The 21,587-nt window shown below is 35.5% G+C and overlaps 3 protein-coding genes and 1 long non-coding RNA gene across 4 annotated transcripts; all 4 read right to left on the bottom strand.

The window, feature by feature from the left end:
- Positions 1-2,575: 2,575 nt before the first annotated feature.
- On the bottom strand, positions 2,576-5,185 carry LOC147928626 (uncharacterized). The gene is made up of 2 exons (XR_015580609.1): positions 4,389-5,185; positions 2,576-4,317 (listed from the first exon to the last, which is right to left on the bottom strand). It is a non-coding gene; the product is annotated as an uncharacterized LOC147928626 (long non-coding RNA).
- A 546-nt stretch (positions 5,186-5,731) lies between these two features.
- On the bottom strand, positions 5,732-8,558 carry LOC104742196 (26S proteasome regulatory subunit S10B homolog B). The gene is made up of 10 exons (XM_087485749.1): positions 8,292-8,558; positions 7,889-8,008; positions 7,621-7,757; positions 7,366-7,527; positions 7,136-7,222; positions 6,957-7,043; positions 6,725-6,862; positions 6,306-6,497; positions 6,110-6,208; positions 5,732-6,025 (listed from the first exon to the last, which is right to left on the bottom strand). The coding sequence occupies exons 1-10, from the start codon at positions 8,392-8,394 to the stop codon at positions 5,951-5,953; spliced, it is 1,200 nt and encodes a 399-aa protein (XP_087341875.1). The 5' UTR covers positions 8,395-8,558; the 3' UTR covers positions 5,732-5,950.
- A 4,405-nt stretch (positions 8,559-12,963) lies between these two features.
- LOC147928625 (peroxidase 9-like) lies at positions 12,964-14,751 on the bottom strand. Its single transcript, XM_087485898.1, has 4 exons — positions 14,159-14,751; positions 13,880-14,071; positions 13,627-13,792; positions 12,964-13,522 (listed from the first exon to the last, which is right to left on the bottom strand). Exons 1-4 carry the CDS (start codon positions 14,426-14,428, stop codon positions 13,110-13,112), a joined length of 1,041 nt encoding a protein of 346 aa, XP_087342024.1. The 5' UTR covers positions 14,429-14,751; the 3' UTR covers positions 12,964-13,109.
- Positions 14,752-15,065: 314 nt separating this feature from the next.
- LOC147928624 (uncharacterized) lies at positions 15,066-16,756 on the bottom strand. Its single transcript, XM_087485899.1, has 2 exons — positions 16,290-16,756; positions 15,066-15,828 (listed from the first exon to the last, which is right to left on the bottom strand). Exons 1-2 carry the CDS (start codon positions 16,592-16,594, stop codon positions 15,336-15,338), a joined length of 798 nt encoding a protein of 265 aa, XP_087342025.1. The 5' UTR covers positions 16,595-16,756; the 3' UTR covers positions 15,066-15,335.
- Between the last annotated feature and the right edge of the window lie 4,831 nt (positions 16,757-21,587).

The following is a 21,587-nucleotide window of genomic DNA, read 5'->3' as shown; positions in this document are numbered from 1 at the left end:
ATTAGCTAGCTTCTAAAACGAACAAGAGAGAAAGAAACAAATATATGGTTTACATATATGTTGTACTTTTACGTTCCACGTGATCTTGAGAAAAAAAAAGCTAGGATTCATCCTTCAGGTAATCTCTTCTACAGTGTAATATCAAAGCATTAATCGGTTTGTACATTTGAGTGGTTTAGTGATTTTTGGTTATTCTTAATTGATCTAAGCATTTGAGTTAATTGACTCAATAAAAGTAGAATTGAATAATTGATGGATTAAATGGTTAAACCATTACTCATTACAATTCAATTCATTTGATCCATTAAACCAATTAACCCACTAACTCATTTTATCCATGAATTCATTAGGTTATTTTTTTTTTAACTCATTAGGATTCATGGGTTGAGTTGAGTCCATCCATCAAATATGACCCATTTTGACACCCCTAGTAATATGTAGTCAATATGTGAAAGGTGCATATTGATGGTTGTGATGTTTATTTTAATAAATAAAAGTTGTTATGTGCTTCTGTATAAACTATTGTTATGTGCAACCCTAAGTCTTTCTAACTTGAGATTATAGTTGTGGCAGAGTCATTGAAATTGTCTCACTTGTGACAAATGAGAGTTTGAACCGTTGTTGTATGTTGCGTTGTTGCCGTCGTTTTTGAGTCTGTTTCACCATCATGAGTTCTCCATCAGACTCCATCAAATGACAAAAGAGAAACAAATGACATGGATTAGAATAGAGATGTGAGCAGAGAGCGAGGACTATTATGCTCCTTGATCGAGATGATATGAAGAAAGGAGTAAATCGTGACGGAGAAGAGACAGAGAGACGCGGCAGTGGTGGTGAAAACCATTAGCGGGTATGTGACTCATGTCTTGGTTGTGGCAAGGGGGAAGAAGAGAAAGAAAGTGAAAGGATGATGGAGATAAAGACTGTGTTGAGTAGCCAAATTTGGGGGTTAGTCGGCGCCGAATATGATCTTTTTCGGGAAAGGTAGATATACCGGCATGATATCCAACAAGCCAAGAGCCTCAATAAGCATTAAACTTAAGGAGTTATGCGTGTTACTTCTTGACGAAGAAACTGCTGGAAAGTGGTGCAATTTTTGCTAAGTATGGAACAAGAATAGTTTCTAGATGGGTTATTGAGGGCATCTTTATGAGGTTATAAGGATGTTCGATCGAGCTGAAAATTTGTGGAGAGAGTCGTGCTAATATAAGCTCCATAATCAACAGTGGAATTGCAAATTAAATTATTAGTTTGTGTTTTATTCGAGGGTTGTTATGGAGGCTTTGTATATATGGAATGAACAATGACAAGTTCATTCTTGTTTTGTATTCCAAATGCGTTTAGCCGGAATCATGTTATCACCCAAAGGCTTTAGCAGATAGAGGGGCAAACTATGTTTGTAGCGAAATGGGAGCCTGGAATTGTGCCAAAGAAACCAGAGTTAACATCTGCCCCTATTTGGTTAGAGCTCAGAAATGTTCCCCTTCAATTCTTCAATGAGGAAGGCCTAGAGCACCTGGCAGGCTTGGTAGGGGAACCAAAGTGTCTTCACCCTACGACAGCAAACAAGATAAACCTGGAGGTTGCGAGATTTTTCACCATTATAGATCCTCGAAAGCCCCTTCCCGAGGCAGTGAACGCCCATTTTGCTTCGGGTGAGATTGTTCGTGTTTTGGTCTCCAGCCCATGGATGCCACCGGTTTGCTCTTTATGTAAGGGTATTGGCCATACACTCAAGCGATGGTCGACAGCCCCAATCACTTGTTCTACCTGTAAATCTACAACTGACCAGCCGGAAGCTTGTCCAAGGTTGAATGAGCCTAAGTCAAAAACGCAGGCAGAAAAAGAAGCACCATGGTCTTGGGCCTGAATCTGTAGGTGCATCCTCTGGCCACAGCTCAAAGATGGTCTATGTAAAAGTGGGTTCACTGCCTCATCTACCCTCCGTCCAACAGAAAAACCAGAAGTTGCCTGATAGACAGTCTCAGGTTGAGATAGGGGAACATAGTGGCTTGTCTGTCGCTTGTAAAGCTCACGAAAATGAGGACAAGGTCTCTGAAAAGTCGATTGAGTTCGAGGAAGACTCCTCAGATACACTCTCTTTGGATAGAGAGGAAGAGGTGGGAGCAGTTTTTGATGAAAAATTTCAGGTTATCCTCTCCAAGAGGTAGAGTAAAGTTCAACGAGGCAAGAGCCTCAAACACAACTAATATATATGTGTACGAACCTTTTTTGTTGGAATGTCCACGGCTTTAATATATTTAGCCATAGAGGCGGGTTCAAGAAGTGGGTTAGGGGAAGAAAACCCCTTTTTGATGGTCTCATCGAGACTTACGTCAAGCAGGAGAAGATGAAAAAGTTTGTAAATAATCTTCTGCCTGGTTGGTGTTTTGAAGAAAACTATGGCTTTTCTGACTTAGGGAAAATCTGGATACTATGGAATCCGTTTGTCCAGGTAGTGGTGTTGGCCAAGTCCCTGCAAATGGTCACCTATGAGGTCCTATTACCGGAAGCAAAGGAGCGGATCATTGTGTTAATTATTTATGCTTCGAACGAGGAAGGGCCAAGAAAGGAGTTGTGGGAGGAAATGAAACTGCCTCACATTTAATGGAAAATAAGCCATGTATTTTTCTGGGGGACTTTAACCAAGTACTAAATCCTGTTGATCGTAAGAAACCAGAATTCAGGGATTGCTTGGTATTTGTGGATCTGTCTCACCTTACGTTCAGAGGGAACACTTTCACATGATGGAATGAGTCGAAGACAAGGCCAGCCAAGAAGCTAGATAGAGTCCTGGTGAATTCTCATTAATCAAGGTATTATCCGTCAACTTTTGCAATGTTCGGTGAACCAGATTTCTCTGATCACGCATCCTGTAGTGTTACTTTGGATACTCATAGCTTGAAGGAGAGAAGGTTGTTCCAGTTTGACACCCAGGCATAGAACGAAGAGTTTCTGAAGCGCATGATCATCTAGTACCCTTTTAGAGCAGAAACCTGGCGAACCTTCACCGTCAAATGCGACATTGGAATTGGAAGGTGAGGAGAAGTGAAGAACTTTGGTGAAAACAGAGGAGACTTTTGTCCAGAAAAGAACAAGCAATTCTTGGTTTAAGGAAGGGGACTGAAGCTCCGCTTTCTTCCATAGGATGCGTCCACTAGAAAGGCTAAGAACCACATTCATTTTTTGGTGGACCCAAATGGTGTAAGGATTGACACCCAACAAGGCATCATTGCGTCGCTTATTATGAAAACTTGTTTGGGAGTGCATAGTCTTCTATTGGTCTGATTCAAAGTGATATGGAGCTGCTGTTACCCTTGAGAGCTTCCCAATTCCAGAAGATTTTTCTTGAAAAATGTTCTCAAAGGAGGATATTAAAGAAGCTTTCTTCTCTTTGCCGCATAATAAAACCAGTGGCCCTGATGGTTACTCAGCAGAATTCTTCAAAGGATGGTGGAGTATCATTGGTCCGGAAGTGACAGATGCAGTGATGGAATTCTTTCAATCTGGGAGACTTCTCAAATAGTGGAATTCCACCTCACTTGTGCTGATTCCAAAGTATTTGATTTTCGACCATTCTCGTGCTTGAATACAGTCTATAAGGTAATCTCCAAGCTACTTGCGGTGCGCCTCCAACGGCTCCTACCAAATGTGATCTCCCCGCAAAGTTCTTTTATGCCAGGAAGATTATTAGCAGAAAATGTCTTCCTCGCGTCAAAGATTGTTCAAGGCTACAATCGTAAGAACATTAGTGAAAGAGCTATGCTGAAAGTGGACATCAGAAAAGCGTTTGACTCAGTGAACTGGTCCTTCATCCTATCATCCCTAAGAGTGATTGGAATCCCAGAGAAGTTTGTTGGTTGGATCTCGGAATGCATTACAACTCCATCTTTCAATGTTTGCTTAAATGGCAACTCTAGTGGTTTCTTCACTAGTTCCAAGGGCCTTCGGTAGGGCGACCCAGTATCACCTTACCTTTTAGTGCTTGGCATGGAGGTTTTCTCGAGGCTCCTTCAATCTCATTTCAAACAAAGCTATATCAACTATCATCCAAAAACATCAGGCTTGGATTTCTCTCACTTGATGTTTGCTGATGATACTATGATTTTCTTTGATGGATCGGAAGCCTCTCTTGACGGAATAAATGAAGCCCTTAATGATTTTTCTTCTTGGTCTGGTCTGCATATGAGTAGAGAGAAAACTCAATTGTTCTACGCGGGATTAGACCATGTGCAGACCTCAACGATCGCGAGACATGGATTTCCTGTGGCTAAGCTTCCAATTTGTTACCTCGGCCTTCCCCTTATGCATAGAAAGCTGAAAATAGCTGAGTATCAACCGCTTTTGGATCAAATTACTCACAGATTTAATGGGTGGGCAGTGAAGACCTTGTCCTATGGCAGGAGATGTCAACTGATTGCCTCCGTCATTTCTGGAACCGTGAACTTCTGGATTTCGGTTTATCCTCCCAAAAGGTTGCCTAAAAAAGATTGAGTCTCTTTGCTCCAGATTCCTGTGGTCTGGAAGGATTGATGGAAGTAGGGGTGCAAAGGTTGCTTGCGAAACAGTGTGCCTTCCCAAGAAAGAAGGGGGCTTAGGTTTGAGAAGATTCTCTCATTGGAATACCCCCCCCTTTGTCTCAGATTCATTTGGCTGCATTCCTCGGATTCGGACTCACTATGGTCAAAGTGGCACAAATTTCATAATGAAAAGAGCAACAGCTTCTGGGAGGTAAAGGAAGCGTTTTTGGACTCCTGACTTTGGAGAGCAATTCTCAGGTTACGACGACTTGCAGAGCAGTTTCTTAAGGTCATCGTGGGCGATGGTCGTAAAGCCAGCTTTTGGTTCGATTCCTAGACCCCTTTTGGACCTCTGATCAATTTTATTGGTCCATCTGGGCCATCTCAGCTTCAGGTTCCCCTTACTGCAAAGGTAATTAGCTTGCAACCCTGTAGGATAGAAACTCGCCTCACCCAGGTCTGATGCTGCCCTAAGTCTTCACACGTACTTAACTACTCAGCAGCTTCCTTCGCTGTCTGCTAGTCAAGATGAGTACTCCTGGGTAGTAAACAAGAAGAGTTATAAAGCTTTCTCTTCCGCTGCCATCTGGGATGTGCTCCGGCCAAGAAAAAAGATAATTGATTGGCATGATGTTGTGTGGTTCAAAGGCTACATTCTGAAGCATGCTTTCAACATGTGGCTATCCCATATTTGTAGACTTCCAACAAAGGAGCGGCTTTCAGCCTGGTGTCTTCTACCTTCCCCTCACTGCTCCTTTTGTTATTTATTAGATATATGCTATCAGATATCACCAACACCAGTTTTAATATAACATAAATGATGATTAATATAAATAAATGAACATTTGTGTTAAAAAAAATAAAAACCAATATGTTATTATACTTTTGCATACTATCTGTTATTCTATAGATATTTAAATGATTTTTTAAGTCTAAAACATTCTCAAGATAATCCATAATTACGTGCGGATTAATAACTTAGTACGTATAAAGGTTGGTTTTTTGGCCAGACCTGTTTTACATTCACGACCAGCGAATCTTATCTTCTGCAACATTTTCTCCCTGCACCATGTTTATGGTGAACAGTTTTTACATGTGTCAGAAGATCATGTTAACCTGATTTACCTGCGCCATGTTGAATGACGAAAAAGAACTTGTGGTTTTACAAATAATCCTTTCAAAGCAAAAAAATAACTTGTGGCGCCGAAAGATTAATCAAACTGACTCTTGAGAATTTGAACCATATTTAGAGATATAGGAGGCATAAACATATAGAATTGCTGTCATTACTAAAGCAAGAACTTTTGTGTATACTAAAAACCTCGAAACAAAAACATTCAGAAACTGAAACAGAATCATTAGCTTGTTTTTCAAAGTGAAACAGCAGAGTTTTTCACTGCCCCCTTTAGGCTCTCTGTCTTCTTCTTTTCTTACTCTTTCCCGAAATCTGCGTTGTAGTGAGAGCTCGACTCAAGTTTCTTGGCCTCGCTCAGCTTTCTCACCGCCTGTACGACCGAAAATTTTGATAAGCAGAAGTTTGGGTACGAATAAATATGTAAAAAATGCAGAGTATTTATTTTTGTATCTACCTTCATGAAGTCTTCATGGATTACATAGTCGCGCTCTGCTCTGATTGCAAACATTCCAGCTTCAGTGCATATGTTACGCAGATCAGCACCATTGAAACCCTGTGGATTTTGATTTAGAGCAACAATCAGTGGGATTCATTATCTATAGCCAATGCAAAACTACACCGCAGTGAGCATATAAGAAGCAGAAACAAACCTCTCCAAGTTTCACGATAGCCTCATAATCTATTTCTCCATGTTTGGCAATACCAGATGCGTGGATCTTGAGGATTTCCATTCTTGATTGTTCATTTGGCAATGGGATCTCAATCTTTCTATCTAACCTACCCGGACGGAGAAGTGCTGGATCAAGAACATCCGGCCTGTTGGTGGCCATTATCATTTTCACCTATTAATATTATCTCCCAAGTATCAGAGGATATTCCATTAAACAAAGAATGTTGGGGGACAAGTAAATTTCACAATGGTAACTAATACTCGCGATGATTTCATATTATTAGAAAGACAAAACACTTTGAACTATAGGTACCCCAACAAGTTCCACATCTCAGCTCGTGAAATAACTTTACCACACAGATTTATGCACGTGTAGTAATCTAAAACTATAGGTCATACCTTTCCAAGTTGGTCAAACCCATCAAGCTGGTTGAGTAACTCCATAAGTGTTCTTTGAATTTCACGATCAGCACTAGTTCCTTCGCTAAAACGGCGCCCACCAATAGCATCGATTTCATCCATGAAAATGATACAAGGCTAGCCCCGAAGAAGGAAAGTTAATAAAAAATTCATGAACTTCAATATAAAGCATATCAAGGTATAAGACAAGAGGAATAAGATGGTATTCTACCTGGTGTTCACGAGCATAGTTAAACATTTCTCGAATTAACCTAGCACTTTCTCCAATGTATTTGTCTATGATTGCACTAGATACAACCTAAACATAAAGGCAAAAAAAAAAGAATTTCTTTAGAGCAGATAAGGCATAATAAGATTGAACACCAAACCACTTCAACAACTAAATCAAACCTTCAAGAAGTTGGCATCGATGTTACTGGCAATAGCCCTTGCTAGTAGAGTTTTTCCAGTACCCGGAGGTCCATACAGAAGGACACCCTGGAATGGGAGAAAAGCAAATTAGCCTTAATGGAATTTGAAATGAGTTTCAATTCTTTTAGCCATTCATACCAGTAACAACAAGTGAAGCATGGTATAGTTTGTGATAACTAAAGAAAGGAGTAGAGAGAGAGCATAAGTACCTTGGGAGGTTTAATCCCTACTCTGAGGAAAAGTTCAGGATTCATGAGAGGCAGCTCAATAGACTCCCTAAGTTCCCTGATCTGATCACCTAAACCACCGACAGCCGAGTAACTAATGTTGCCTGGATCTTCATGCAACATGTTATAAACAACAGGATCGACCTATCATCAAAAAGGATACTACCGTGTTAAAGCCAGTAAAAAACACACTCTTTTAAAAGAATAAGAAAAAAGCAATTCAAAAATCAAGCATACTTCACGGGGAAGGGCTCGCATAATCGTTAGCGTAGTCATATCCAGGACAACTCGAGTTCCTGAAGTCAGCTTTTCCTTGTCCACCTTGCTACGACAACCCACCACATAACGAGGGCCACTACTTGCCTTAACAATCACTAAAATTACACACAAAAAAAAAAAAGCATAGAAAAAATCCCACCTTTAGTTATTAAAAGCACAAAGAAACACTTAAAAGAATGTAGCATTCGAATCAAAAGCATAGGTAGAAAGAGAGACAGGAAATTACATCGCTCATTATCAAGAGGACGCAGTACTTCTCCGATAATCTGGCCAACGCTTTGAAGAGACTTCAAATCATCCTCAGTTTTGTTGAATTCCTTCTTAGCTCCTCTTAAATTCTCCCTAGCTACATAGCCGCAAACAAAACCCAGTTTATAGAGTCTCAACTGAACTACCAAAATTTTCAATTAAGCTTTGAGATCGACTTCAAATTCACAACTCCAAAAACCCCTAAAAATCTTGTCACTAGTCAAGCAGACTAAATTCCCAAGAGGTTTAATGAGAACAAATAGTAGGAACGAACCCTAGATTCGATTTTGACTCAAGAGCTCAGAGAACAAAAGAAGAGAGAGAGAGAGAGAGAGAGAGAGAGAGAGAGAGAATGATGAAGATTTAGGAGGAAATCGAACCTGTTCGGACACGAGATTCGAGCTCTTTGTGATGAAGGAGCTTCTTCCGGTAATCAGTCACCGCAGCGGTACGGCGTCTAGCAGCGTCGTCTCCGTCGCTCATCTTCTTCTACAGATCTCAAAGTTCGACGACGACACAGGGCTATTTAATTTTTTAATTGTTTTTTTTTTTTTTTTTTATAATTTTTCTTCTTATAAAGAGTGTTTTCTTGAGCAATGGGTTTTGTTAGATATCATCAAATAGGGGCTTTTGGGGCCATGGACTATATTTATTTCTGGTCCGGCTGGGTAAATATTATTCTTTCGTTTTTTTTTTTTTGCCGTTAATAGAAAAGCTTTTTTAACATAATCAATCCCATAAGAGTTTTCAACTACTGATTAAGACACAAACAAAACAAACAAAACAAGACACTTCTACTACTAGTCTACTAGCCATTATCCTATTCATACTCAGTTGTTATTAACTGTACTTCTTTGTCACCAATAAGCGGATCAGATTTCCATCTGAAAATTTCCGGCAGAATCTAGAGAGCCTTTCATAGTAGTCCAAGAAGAGAATACAACCAGTTGAGAAGAAAGTGAAAGCACCACAAGCTATGGTCCATCTGTCAAATTACTAGAGGAGGAACAACTTTCTGGTAACAAAAACAGCAGCTTGTCTATTATCTTTCAGTCGAGGACTTTTGAATCCAAGAATACGATTCTCCATATCTTGGATATGATTTAGACAGACCAGACCAGCCTCACCCCATGTTAGGTTTATAGCAATATGAACCAAATTAAGAACTTCGTTATACATCAAGTCAAAACCCATGGCTTGGAAACCATCAACTGACACCTAACCACCTTCTTTAACCCACTCAGCCTTATCTCCCTTCTTCTTTTCTTCAAGAGCCTTATCTTCCTTATTTACTTCCATATCAACCGACACCCAACCACCTTCTTTAACCGGCTCAGCCTTATCTTCATTCTTTACTTCTATAGCCTTAGCTTCTTTCTTTTCTTCAAAAGCCTTATCTTCTTTAACAGCTTCTCCTTTTGCTTGAAAAGTTACATCAAGTACCAAAATTTCCATTGGTTCTTTCATGGCAGCCATCATCTCACTGATGTTGTCCATTGATGAGGTGATGGTTTCTGCATCACGAAAAAGAACAGTGGTTGTTTTCCTCAAGTCAGTTGTTTTGGCTGTTGTTTTCGCGTCGACTCAGCTGATGTAATAATCTCTTGCGCCTCTTCCTGTGAGAAGGAAGTAATAATCTCTTGCGCCTTCTCAAGATCTGGAACGCTGCACACGTAGTAAAGAAGCTAGAGCCGCCATGTTGGTCGCAGATCGAAGAAAAATCACAAGAATGTTATTTTTATTTAACCGTTATCATCAGTTTTTTTATTTAATTAAAATAAAATATTAGCATAATTTTTGTTTTTATGAATTTGTAAAAAAAACAAAAAAAATTGTAAGGTGGTACAATGTTGTTATGACTGAATTTTGATTTTTTTTTTCCATATTTTAATTATTTTAAAATTCTTTCTTGATTTTTTCTTTAGTAATTAGATATTCAATCGAAAATTGTTTTGTAAAACAAATACAAACTTGTCAAACAAAAACATCATGTGATTCCAACAAACCAAAAAAATTGGTTCCTTCAAGAATCAAACTTGTAATTTTAGCTTCAAAAATTGTAGGATTACATGTGGTACATTATGTACCTTTAATGTCAAAAGATTATTGAAAAGAAGTTCTGGAAAAATATTAACTTATAGGGATGAGAGATCATCTTAATGATATATATTTTCTTCAATTGTAACAGTTGCCTAATCTACTCAAATTATGGTTATAACCTCTACAAATTTCATTTGCGTCAATCCCAATGGGAGTAATTACCGTGTTGGTAGCTAGCATTGTGTTCAAAGTTTGGGCACTCTCAATATTGATAATGTTATGTTAATATCAAATGGTATAGACATGGATTGTAGCTTCCGACCTAAATTCTATGTTATTTTACGAGTAGTATTAGAGACATCCACTCTCTTGGATGAATCGAGCATCTTATCAACTTGAGAGGAAAAATAAAATAAAGATGTGTTTCTCATTCATCAAAAAGTATGAACAGTAGAATCTTTGTATACATGACCACAAAATATAAATAGAGGTTCAGATCAAATCTTTGAAAAATTGCTAAAAATTGTATAATTATTACCTAGATTTGATAGACATCTTTACTAGCCCTGAGATTAATATCCGATATCCGCGGATATCCATCCGCTCCGAAAAAAACGGATATTTGGGCGAACGGATACGGATATGGATAGTGAAATAGCAAATAAAACGGATACGGATACAAATACGAATAGTGCTAAATTTTAAAAGCAAATAACGGATATCCGCTTTTTTCAAACATCCTTTATTATATACGGATACGGATACAGATAATGCTAAATTTTTAAAACAGATATTTGTTTTTTCACGGATATTCGGTATTTAGATACGAATATACAGTATTTTTTTTCCAAAATACGTTGTTTAAAATACATAACTTTTATTATTTTATTTTTTTACGAATATCCGCGATAACGGATATTCGAAATCTTCGAATACGAATACGGATAATAAATTATGGATAAAACAGATACGGATACGGATACGGATATCTAAAAAAAAGCGGATATTCGCTCTGTTAACAGGGCTAATCTTTACTTTTTTAACTTGCGTATAGATTTTAGTAAGTCCCCTAATGGCATGCAATTTGTGAGATTTAGGTAGAATCTTATTAAATGTAACTTAAGAAAAAATGATTTTTAGTAAATAAAGAAATTTAATATTCTAAATTTATATTTTTCGACTATATAGATAAACCTGAGCTTCTATTTATAATATTTAACGTTAGAAAAAAATGTAACCATCGAATTCATTATTGTTTTCATATCCACCCAAAACTCATTAAACGTCTTTCTTGATCTGAAATCGACAATCATGAGTCTTTCAATAATGAATCAAGATGTGATCACCAAGATTCTTTGACATTGTTTGGTGTAGGTACGTAATCCCCTGTATACTCTAAAAAAAGCGGACGTGTCGTCGCCAGAGAGCTATGTCCCCAATTTATTATTTACCCTTAATATTCTATAATATTACATAAAACTGCCACTGCTATTTATTTTTGTCAACTGCCACTGCTATTTAATTTATTTAAATACACAATATTTTAGATTTATTAATTAGCTTCATTTTGATTTATTATTTACATCTATATGCCATTGTGTTTTTAACAAAAAAAAAACAAATGTGTTATTCTTAAAAACTTTTATCACATAACTTTATTAATATAAATAAAGTTTAAGATTTAAATATATTTTATATATTAGAAAATGATTTATTGAAATGCATGTGGGTTATCCGCGGATCTCACAAATTCAAGCGGGACAAATGCAAAGACATTTTGCGGCTCAAAATATTTAAACCCGTTGCGGGATGGCTTAGTGGACGTGTTTGGCCGGGACAAATATTTTAATTTTTTGTGGTTTTTATCTGATTTGATAGTTCAAGATTTTGATTAAAATCTAACTGATCACTAATTCGGTTCACATTCGCTCCAGATCCGCCATCATGTCAATCTAAAATTTATAGTGAAACGATTAATATTTTAAACTTTCATAAACTTGATGAATTCAAACCAATACAAGTTAGTATTATAAATATTATACTAAATATATATATTTACAAATGTAATATCTCAAACAAAATTTTGATCCCGTGCAACAGCATGGTTTATTACCTAGTTCAATTGTAATAGAGAGCGTATAAGATTATGTGCTTTTCCATTTCAAATTTGGAGGAACCAATTTTGTATTTGACTATATTTTAAGTAAAGTATGATGAATAAATAAATTTCTTTTTCACATTTATTATTGACAGTGTAAATTGCCCCCAAAAAAAAACTTCATAGAACACTTGATTTTCTACTTAGAGAAAGAGTAAAGATTGAAGCTTGTAGATTATGGAATGTTATTTTTTACTAAACTATACTCCCCTAATCCCTATGTTTTAACCTGAACATGTCTTTGAGATGAACCAAGTACCAAGACATGTTCATCGAGGTTCTCTCTCATTCTTCTTTATCGGTTGTCAAAAAATTCAGACTCCTGAACAAAGAATAAAACAAGAGAACATACATTTGTTCGTTTCTCAAACTCAATCTCTAAAGAACCAATTCCATTTCCGGTTACTCGAGTACTCTTGAGGACTAACTTTACACTCCCCTTTTGTCAAAGCGGCTCTTGGAAACAAACCTGAAGGAACGACTGAAGTCTCGCTCGATTTTTTACCCCGGGGAAGGGTAAAGATTGAAGCTTGTGACGCAAGTCATGGGATCTTGATTTGTGTTAATGATCGTCCGGTTAGAGGAAGATAACCAGAGGTCCAGAGTACAACATCGTCTGCAAACCAACAACGAAAGAGTACCTGATCTTACCGAAACCAAAAACCCGGTATTTAACGGTAGCCCTCGATTTAATGGTTATTGGGTCTAACCCTTTCCGGTTTAATATGATAAGTCACAATGTGAGGATAAAAATTGAGAAAGTCCACTTTCATGTTTATGAATCATTAGTTTTTTTTCCTAGAATATTACATAAACAACTCTTAAAAATACCAAATTTTTAATGAGTTCACTCCTTTAAACAACGAACGGTACATTTTCATTCATAAAGTTGTTTAACTAGATCACTAACATATTGTAAAAAACATCACACGACGACTTATTTCTTCATCGACCGCCATTAATACAATAATATGCTGAAAACAAAGTTTTTGTTTTGTTTTTAGTTAATCACATGACAACTCTTTCTGATCTCACCATTAAAACCAGTAAGAGGTTGAATGTTCCCCATGTTAACCATCGACCTTGCGAATTGTTGGAAGAAAAGGCTCTCGTCTTCTGCGTAAGCTTTCACTAATGCAGCAGTCTTGCCTACGTTACCAGTGAGAAGCACTTCATCTGATGTCAATAAGCCTTTGCCCCATAGGAGGAGCTTGAAATATGTGTTGTCGAATCTAGCAGGAGAGGCTAAGTCTAGAGGTGAAATGTTGTTGTCGCCGCCAGATGGTGGACAGATCGATCTTAAACCATAGTAGTAGGATCTTTCTAGTGTCTCGTCTGGTTGGTTATTACCGTTTTGATTGTATAGCCTTTGTTTGAACGTTGTGCATCTCGCTACTCCAATCGTATGTCCTCCTATAAGATTTTGGTTTTATTCAGTTTCATGTTCGGTTTGGTTTTTATTCAGTGCAAAAATGTTATTATAACAAAAGAAGAATAATACATGTTATTAAGCTCACCTGATAGGGAAACAAGGTCTTCTTCGTTCAAACCTTTGCGTTGGAACATGTTTAAGAGGTTCTGAATAGTGGAGTTTGGTGCAGGAATGTTCGTGTTTGCGCCGTTGAGGCTCGCTGTCCTCGAGTCTCTTCTCCCTAGTGGAAGCTCCCATGATGGTCCACCGCTCTGTATTAAACCACAAAAATCAGAAAAACTAAGCTATATAACTCGTAAGTGCACAAATAGGTTCTCTTGAAGGTCTCTTTATTTTACCAGTACAGTTGAGCCACGGGCAGCAAGAGCTAGAATGTCGGCACAGGAGACGACTTGAGGGCAAATTTGCTCTAGTTTGGCTTTGATCTCATCGATGACTTGAAACCCTCTAATGGAGTTCTTGTTTGGTCCTGCATTCTTTTCACTTCTTATGGTAGCACTATCATCCAACAGGATTGATGCATCACATCCCTGTTTACACACAGAGTGTTTAACTGTTAAGCTTATGATACACATAAAGGGAAAAGTAAAAAAAGAAAAGGTCATCATGACTTTTACCTGGACGAAGCAGTCGTGGAAGTGAAGTCTGAGTAAAGATGCTGCCATTCTTGGCTCTTTAGCTATGGCTTTTTCAAGTACAGTCATGACAATCTCATCAGCTTGTGGGCAAGAGAACTGGTAAAATTGTGGGTAAAGACTTGAGGAAAAAGTTCCTCCTATGGGGCGATTACTTCTCCATCCAAATCCTAGACCTGGATGAGCAACAACAATATCAAAGGAGAACATGGCAAAGAGAACAAGACCAGGAATAAGCATTGAGATAGCCATTTTTGTTACTTGAGTGTTTTTGATTTGAGATAATAGTAGAGTGGTGGGTGTTTTATACTTGAAGAGATTTTCAAAAAGCTAACTGCTCCCAGTTTACCAAATCCTATAATTTAAAATGTAAGTTAAGGAGAGAGACATGGTCAACTTATCCTTAACATACCTCCTCTTTGTCTTTTTTGGCAGTCTTGTACCAACTCCAAGAACGAATCCATGTGCCTAACTTTCACATGTGATCCCAACAAAAACGCCTTGTACCACTGTTAGGTAAAGTCTTTCAACCATAAGCATCTGCACAATCTAACCTCCTTGTGTGTTCTATCATTCTATGAGAGTTGAACATTGAAAATGATAAGTGAACTGCTACACTGAGAAACAACTCTTTACCAAATAAAGATTTCCTTCATTTTATTATCTACAAAATCAGACATTAAGCAAGTTATATCCACTCTGCATCTGAGTCGTTTGGTTACGAAACAAGACCAGAGCAGAGTGGTTCAATGCTACAGAATATTTAGTTATGTTTTGTCCCAAGTGTTTTATAGGTTCAAGCAGCTGTGCAAAACGAATATAAATAGTCACATTTCTTCAGAATGGATCGTCTATTTGGTTACTAACAATATAAACTGCTTCAAGAAACTAAACATTAAAAGAAAATTTTATAAAAGTTAGGAACAGATGTTACAGTCTTTTTAAAATCGACACAGTTCTGTGTCTGGTATAGAAAATAACACTGTTTTGTTCAAAGCTTCTAACTTAAAGAAAGAACCACAAAAACTAACACTTCATAACTTGTCAGGTTGTGTCTACTCGTCCAAAATAAGCCATGATTTTGAGAATCTGATAGCTACAAACCAAAAAAATGCATTGCGAGCGATCAGAAAACCACCATCATGGATTGTATCATCACTCACTTTTTCTTGGATCCATCGGTTCCATAAGTGGGATTCGAGGTTTCAGATGAAGCTAAACTAGAGCTGTTAGCAGACTGTGTAGAGGGAGAAGTATCTGACGATGCCTCTGTAATTCCAGCCGAGTACTTTTTGATCCTCAATGAAATTAAAACACTTGACAGTATTCCAAGTACTGGGAAAACATAACCCCAAACCTGACTTTTCTGTTTTCCAGCTACAGAAGCTACAGCCATACCAGCAAGGCTACCGACTGATGCGTTCTGCAAAATCATCGGGAGGCAGCCAATAACTGTGGGGAACAGGAAATCAGCTACAAACCGGACTTCAGTGGCTGCCAAAGCGTAGTTTATGACATAAGAAGGAATGGGCGAGAACCTTGCAAGAAGAACAAACTTCCAACCATCACGCTCAACTCCTCTCGAGAGTATATTAAAGTATTTGTTTCCCTTCGCCCACCCAGTTGCTCTCGTTGAACTCTTGAAAACAAACCTGACAATACAAAAAAAACGTATGAGAGAATGCAAAGTGTTCTTCTTCCAAGAGATAGATATGAAAGCTAACATCCTAGTTGCATTCTCCAAACATATGTTAATTGACAAATAGAGATTCACTACATACATCTAACCGTTGTTCATACATCTCCATCACATCCACACACACACACATTATAGAATCCGAGGACATGGATTTCAAGAAAAGTTATGTATAAGGTTTCAACGATGGTGTACACTACTACACAGAAAAATCTAAACCATCTCCAAAAACAAGCAGAGTGTGTTAGCTAGCTATGAATTGAAGCATATAGTTTTCTATGAGTTGATCTGAATCCTAATCAATCAGAACAAATTCATACACTATAGACAATTAGACAAACATAAACGATCAAGAAGCTCAATTCGAATCACACATAAATGGATTAAAAAACGCAGCGGAGAGGAGAAGAATGAGACCTGCCGATCCAGAAGGAGAAGGAAGCTGCGAGAACTTTGGCAGAGAAAACACAGAGAAGAGCAGGGAGGAATCCAAAGAGCATAGAAGCACCAGCTTCAAAGAAGACGGCGTGAGGGAGGCATAGAGCTAAGGTTACGGTGTGGACCGCTACATACGTCGGAATCGCCCAAATCCCGAGCCGATCGGACCATTCCTTCAGCGTTTCCAACGCTGCTTCTTTGTTCCATCCGTACTGAGTGGTGCCTTGTCTCACGACTATTGCAATTATCGCCACCGTGGCTGCGATCACCAACCATTTCTTCATCACGGAGCTCAGGGATCGGAAGAGAAAGAGAGCGTGAACGGACTCGATTTTGTTTTGTTGCCTGTGATTAAAAAAAGGGTAAATTGCTAAATAAAACCTTTCAATGTTTTGCAAAATATATCCTTTAATCTAAAACATTGCAAAGAAGACGTTAGACTATTCAACTCACCAGAAAACTCCTCAATATTAATGGGGAAAAATGTCAAAAAATCATCAATTTATCAAAAATGATAAAATTATTACTGATGGTAACAAAACATCATTTTAGTGGTATTTATGAAAAATTTTCTATTAAATACTTTAATTATTATTAATTTTCCAAATAAATTATGAATTGACTCTAATTTTCATAAATTTGAGAAAATGAGAAAGACAAAGACTTTATAATTTGCTCAAAACATACGTACCATAAATATTGTAAAACTGAAGGCATGATTGGTGACAATAGAAAAACGTATTTGAAAAGGAAAAAAAGTAAAAACCGCTTTTGCTTACCAATCAGCAAAATCTAATCATGCATTTTCTAAAAAAAGAAAAAAAAATTGTGGATTTTAAGTTAGTAATTTGTACTGGACCGCTTTCTCACAGCTTATTATCCAGCGGATTCGGACAAAACCGCAGTGATCAATGGATAAAAAACTTTTTTTACATTTTTTTGGGAAACTGAATTGATATTAGTATATATATTGGGTTAGAAGATGACTTGAGGAAAGTCAGAAGCTATACAAGCACCACAAGACTAAACTAGTCTGTACCTATGGGGACCCATCGGACTAAACGTGGTCTTTACAAAAAAAGAGCTCATACACAGAGGAGAGAACTCTCTCATCACATATAAAACTTTTTTTTACATATTTTTGTGTGTTTTTTTTTTAATTTAACTAAATTTGCTGTATATAGGTGAGATCTATATTTCCAAAAAAATACATACAAAAGTAAAATAAAATAATTTTTAACCTATTTTTTCATAGATTAATAATTTAATGTATGTATACCTATAGCTAATAAAATATGATTAAATTTTTGTAGAATTTCAACCTATCTATTAAAAACATGTTTTTCTATATTTTGGAAATGTTTATTAATTAATACAAAGTGGTAATGTGGTTTAATGTTTATTAATCTATATTCTTTGAACAAAAATATATATTACAAGAATATGTTATGTATTTAAATAAGTAAACATAATTGTATAAAACCTAATAACTCTAATAAAAATTTCTTATAGATTATTTATATTACAAGAATATGTTATGTATTTTATTACAAGATCACCTTCATATTTGTTTCCTGGTTATGGGCTTTTTCCTCTCCTTCGTGAAAGTGAGGATAGAGTTGGATGATGATGTTTTCACAGTTCTGTGTTCGAAAATCTTTGCTCTGCCTATGATTATTCTCTTTGGATATGGATATTGTTTTTCTGGAACCAAAATTACAGATATGGTCTGGTGGCTTTGGAAGCAGTTAATTATACACGGAGGGAACAAAAGAAATCAATGGTTTCTACATCAACACAATGATTTGTTACCGAAGTCGTATGAAGTAACTACAAAAGCCTTTCAATTCTGGCCATTGAAGAAGAAGAAGAACATCAACAAAGAAATCGATTTTATGAATTTATCATGGGCGATATTTACAACTGATATATTGTCATCGCCTAGTGTGGGAGATGCAAATGTTTGTTTGTGTGGTTAGCGATGTAACGGATGGATCGTAACCCTTTGATTTTCAAAAAAAGTGTTGGTGCTACACAAAAGAGAAGATAACCCAACAAGAAGATCATAATGAACAGACGATGAAGAAAAATAACAGATGTATTAATCTGTTCATGTGTAAAGCTTATCTATATGAATTATCGTGTTTTTTTATTTTTTCGTTTATATTGTTCTATTTATGTATTGGTTGTATGGTTAGTAGAGGTTCAACTTGTATGCTTATTGGTATGTTTGTATTAACGTTTTCAATTAAATGAAGAATGAAGGTGTTAAAAAAAAAAAAAGACATCAGTCACAAAACTTGATTTTTTTTTGCGTTTTTCCAAAAAAAAAAATTGCGGATTGTCCCATGAATAATAATGTGGACCGCTTTTCAGAATAACAATGGTCTTTAACCAGCGGTTTTTGGACCGCACCTACTATAACTATTATTTTATAGCATTTTTATACCTTCATAAAAAAAAGCAAATTAACAAAGAAAAAAATATATAACTATTTTTTCTCTTACTAACTCACCGTTCAATTATTTTTTTATTACTCTTGTGTTTTTTAATAACATTTTCATAATAGTTTTGTTTAATATATTTTCAAATAATTTAATACAAAAATACACTTTCTAAATAATCTAATAGATATTAAAGTATAAAGACTAATTTAAATGCTTAATAAATTCAGTTTCAATGGAAGCATGTTAACACTAGGTTTCACCATATATTTTGATAGGATTTTATTGTGTTTTATTTTATTATGATTGTATTTTTTTAATTCATTTAGCAATATGTATTTTCATAATAATTTAGGTATCTAAATTTCATAATTGTATAAAAATGTTTCTTCAATAATAATTTATATCTATACTAATTATTAATATATTTTCTAACATTTTTATTAATGGCTCTATGCATCGGTATTTTTTTTTTACCATTCAAGTTTTTAATTGTGAACTGGAAATTTTTACCAATCAAATTTTAATTTAAAATAAAATTTGGTATTTAAAATTCATAAATCAACACTTTATTTATTAATGAAAATGAAAATAAAATAATATAAACTTCGTACCGCAAATTGTTTTTCACCAATCAAACATTATTTTGTACCGCTTATTTCGGAATAACCGCACTTGTCCCGCAAATACATTTGTCCTGCACGTGCCGCAGTTGAACCGTACCGCACTATCAAATTCAAGGATGTGATTGGAGAACACCTAAAAGCAGAATTCAATGCGTTTTTTTGAAAACCGCATCCATAACACCAATCAGTAATTTTTTTATGATTTGCGTTTTATGCAAAAAAAAAAAAGACAAACATGTGCGGATTTTGATACTTTTGGGTAATAGTCTTGGACTGCATTTCCAAACAATAAGACCATTTGACCAGCGGTTTTCCAAAAAACGCCAGTATATTTTTTTTTAGATTTTTATTATAATAATAATTAGATATTATTTTATCCATATAATACAAATGCAAAAAAAAAAAAAATAACTTCTCTCTTTTCTCTCTCTCATTTAATTTATTTTTAGAATACATTAAAAAAACCCTTTGTCATCTTCTCTTTAAGAATTTAATAAAATTCAAAAGTAATATATAGTAGTAAGTTTAGTAGTATATATGCACATCTAACCATTAATAAATCCAGTTTTTTCAATTAACAAATAAATTTATTTTTGAACATTATATGCTTTAATTTTAATTTTAATAATTTTTCTATTTAAAGTTTAGTAATGATATATTACAATTGTTTGTTCAATAACACTTAACTTTTTAATTTTAACTATATTTAAAATATTTATTTATTAATTAAAACAAATGAAAATATATAATTATACTAATTAATAGTAAATAATATGAAATCCGCACCGCAAATAAATTTTCACCAATCAAACATTATTTCGTATAGTTTATTTTCCATAAACCGCACTTTTACCGCAAATATATTTATCTCGCACGCACCGCAGTTAAACCGTACTGCACTATCAAATCATCTATTCCGCACTACCAAATCCGCGATTACTATTCAGATCATTTATCCCGCACTACTAAATCCGTTGTTACCATTCGGACCCTAAAGAGTGACATTGACAAATGAATAATTAATGGAGTAGTAGAGATAGCGCGTGAAATCCATAATAGTTCACTCTCTCACCTTCTTCACACTTTCTTTTGGATTTCACGCGCTAGTTCACTCTCTCACTTCTTCACAATTTCTTTTTGATTTCATGCGCTATCTCTACTACTCTATTAATTACTCATTTGTCAATGTTGCTTTCTCACCTTCATTCAAACCACTCTCTCACCTTTATTATTCCACTTTTTCACACGATTCTTTTTTTTTTCTATCTCACCTGTTGAGGCTGTGATTGGCAACCACTAGATGCGAATTTCAAATCACAAGTTTTCTTACAATTTGTGTTTTTTTCCTAAAAGAAAAGAACACAGATGCGGTTTTGTCCAAAGGATATAGCCTTGTCCCGCTTTTTCAAAGAGATGCACCATTTACCCTACGGTTTCCAAGAAAATACGCCCATGTGTATAATTTTTAGATTTTTATTATAATAATTATTATATATCTTTTTATCTATATGATACATATGCAAATAAAAAATGAAAAATAACTTCTCTGTTTTCTCTCTTCTATTCAAGTAATTTTTAGAATGCATTAAAAAAATCATTTTTAATAATAGATAGTAGTAATTTTAGTAATATATATGCATATATAACCAGTTTTACTAATGACAAATGTATTTCTTTTTGCAACTTTTAATATAATAACAAATGGATTTATATTTAAATAAAATTTGGTATTTAAAATTTACAAATTAATTTTTTTATTTATTAATACAAAAATGAAAATATAAAATTATACTTGTTATTAATAAAATAATATGAATTCCGTACCGCAAATTATTTTTCACCAATCAAATATTGTTTTATACCGCTTATTTTGGAGTAACCGCACTTATTCCACAAATACATTTGTCCCGCACGTACCATAGTTGAACCGTACCGCACTATCAAATTATGGGTCCGAATGGTAACAGTGGATTTGGTTGTGCGGGACAAGCGGTATAGTGCGGTACGGTTGAACTGCGGTACGTGCGGGATAAATATATTTGCGGAACAAGTGCGGTTACTGCAAAATTAAACGGTACAAAATAATGTTTGATTGGTGAAAAACTATTTGCGGTGCGGATTTCTTATTATTTTATAAATAACTATTATAATTATATATTATAAATAGACATTATAAGTAAATATATTATATATTAAATTATTTTCTT

Source organism: Camelina sativa, chromosome 14 (assembly GCF_030686135.1).
Source record: "Camelina sativa cultivar CO46 ecotype springtype chromosome 14, ASM3068613v1".
In the NCBI taxonomy this organism is placed as follows: domain Eukaryota; kingdom Viridiplantae; phylum Streptophyta; class Magnoliopsida; order Brassicales; family Brassicaceae; genus Camelina; species Camelina sativa.
The sequence above is the reverse complement of the archived record's forward strand: the minus strand, read 5'-3'. Positions and strand labels throughout refer to the sequence as shown.

Excerpts from the sequence above, each read along its gene's own strand:
- LOC104742196 (XM_087485749.1), bottom strand. The coding sequence starts at position 8,394 with ATGAGCGACGGAGACGACGCTGCTAGACGCCGTACCGCTGCGGTGACT. Across the intron at positions 7,223-7,365 it reads TAGGGATTAAACCTCCCAAG|GGTGTCCTTCTGTATGGACC; the intron begins GTACTTATGCTC and ends CTCCCATTCCAG. Across the intron at positions 7,044-7,135 it reads TCGATGCCAACTTCTTGAAG|GTTGTATCTAGTGCAATCAT; the intron begins GTTTGATTTAGT and ends CTTTATGTTTAG.
- LOC147928625 (XM_087485898.1), bottom strand. The coding sequence starts at position 14,428 with ATGGCTATCTCAATGCTTATTCCTGGTCTTGTTCTCTTTGCCATGTTC. Across the intron at positions 14,072-14,158 it reads TCCACGACTGCTTCGTCCAG|GGATGTGATGCATCAATCCT; the intron begins GTAAAAGTCATG and ends GTGTGTAAACAG. Across the intron at positions 13,523-13,626 it reads AGACCTTGTTTCCCTATCAG|GAGGACATACGATTGGAGTA; the intron begins GTGAGCTTAATA and ends AAAATCTTATAG.
- LOC147928624 (XM_087485899.1), bottom strand. The coding sequence starts at position 16,594 with ATGAAGAAATGGTTGGTGATCGCAGCCACGGTGGCGATAATTGCAATA. Across the intron at positions 15,829-16,289 it reads TTCTCCTTCTGGATCGGCAG|GTTTGTTTTCAAGAGTTCAA; the intron begins GTCTCATTCTTC and ends TTGTATTGTCAG.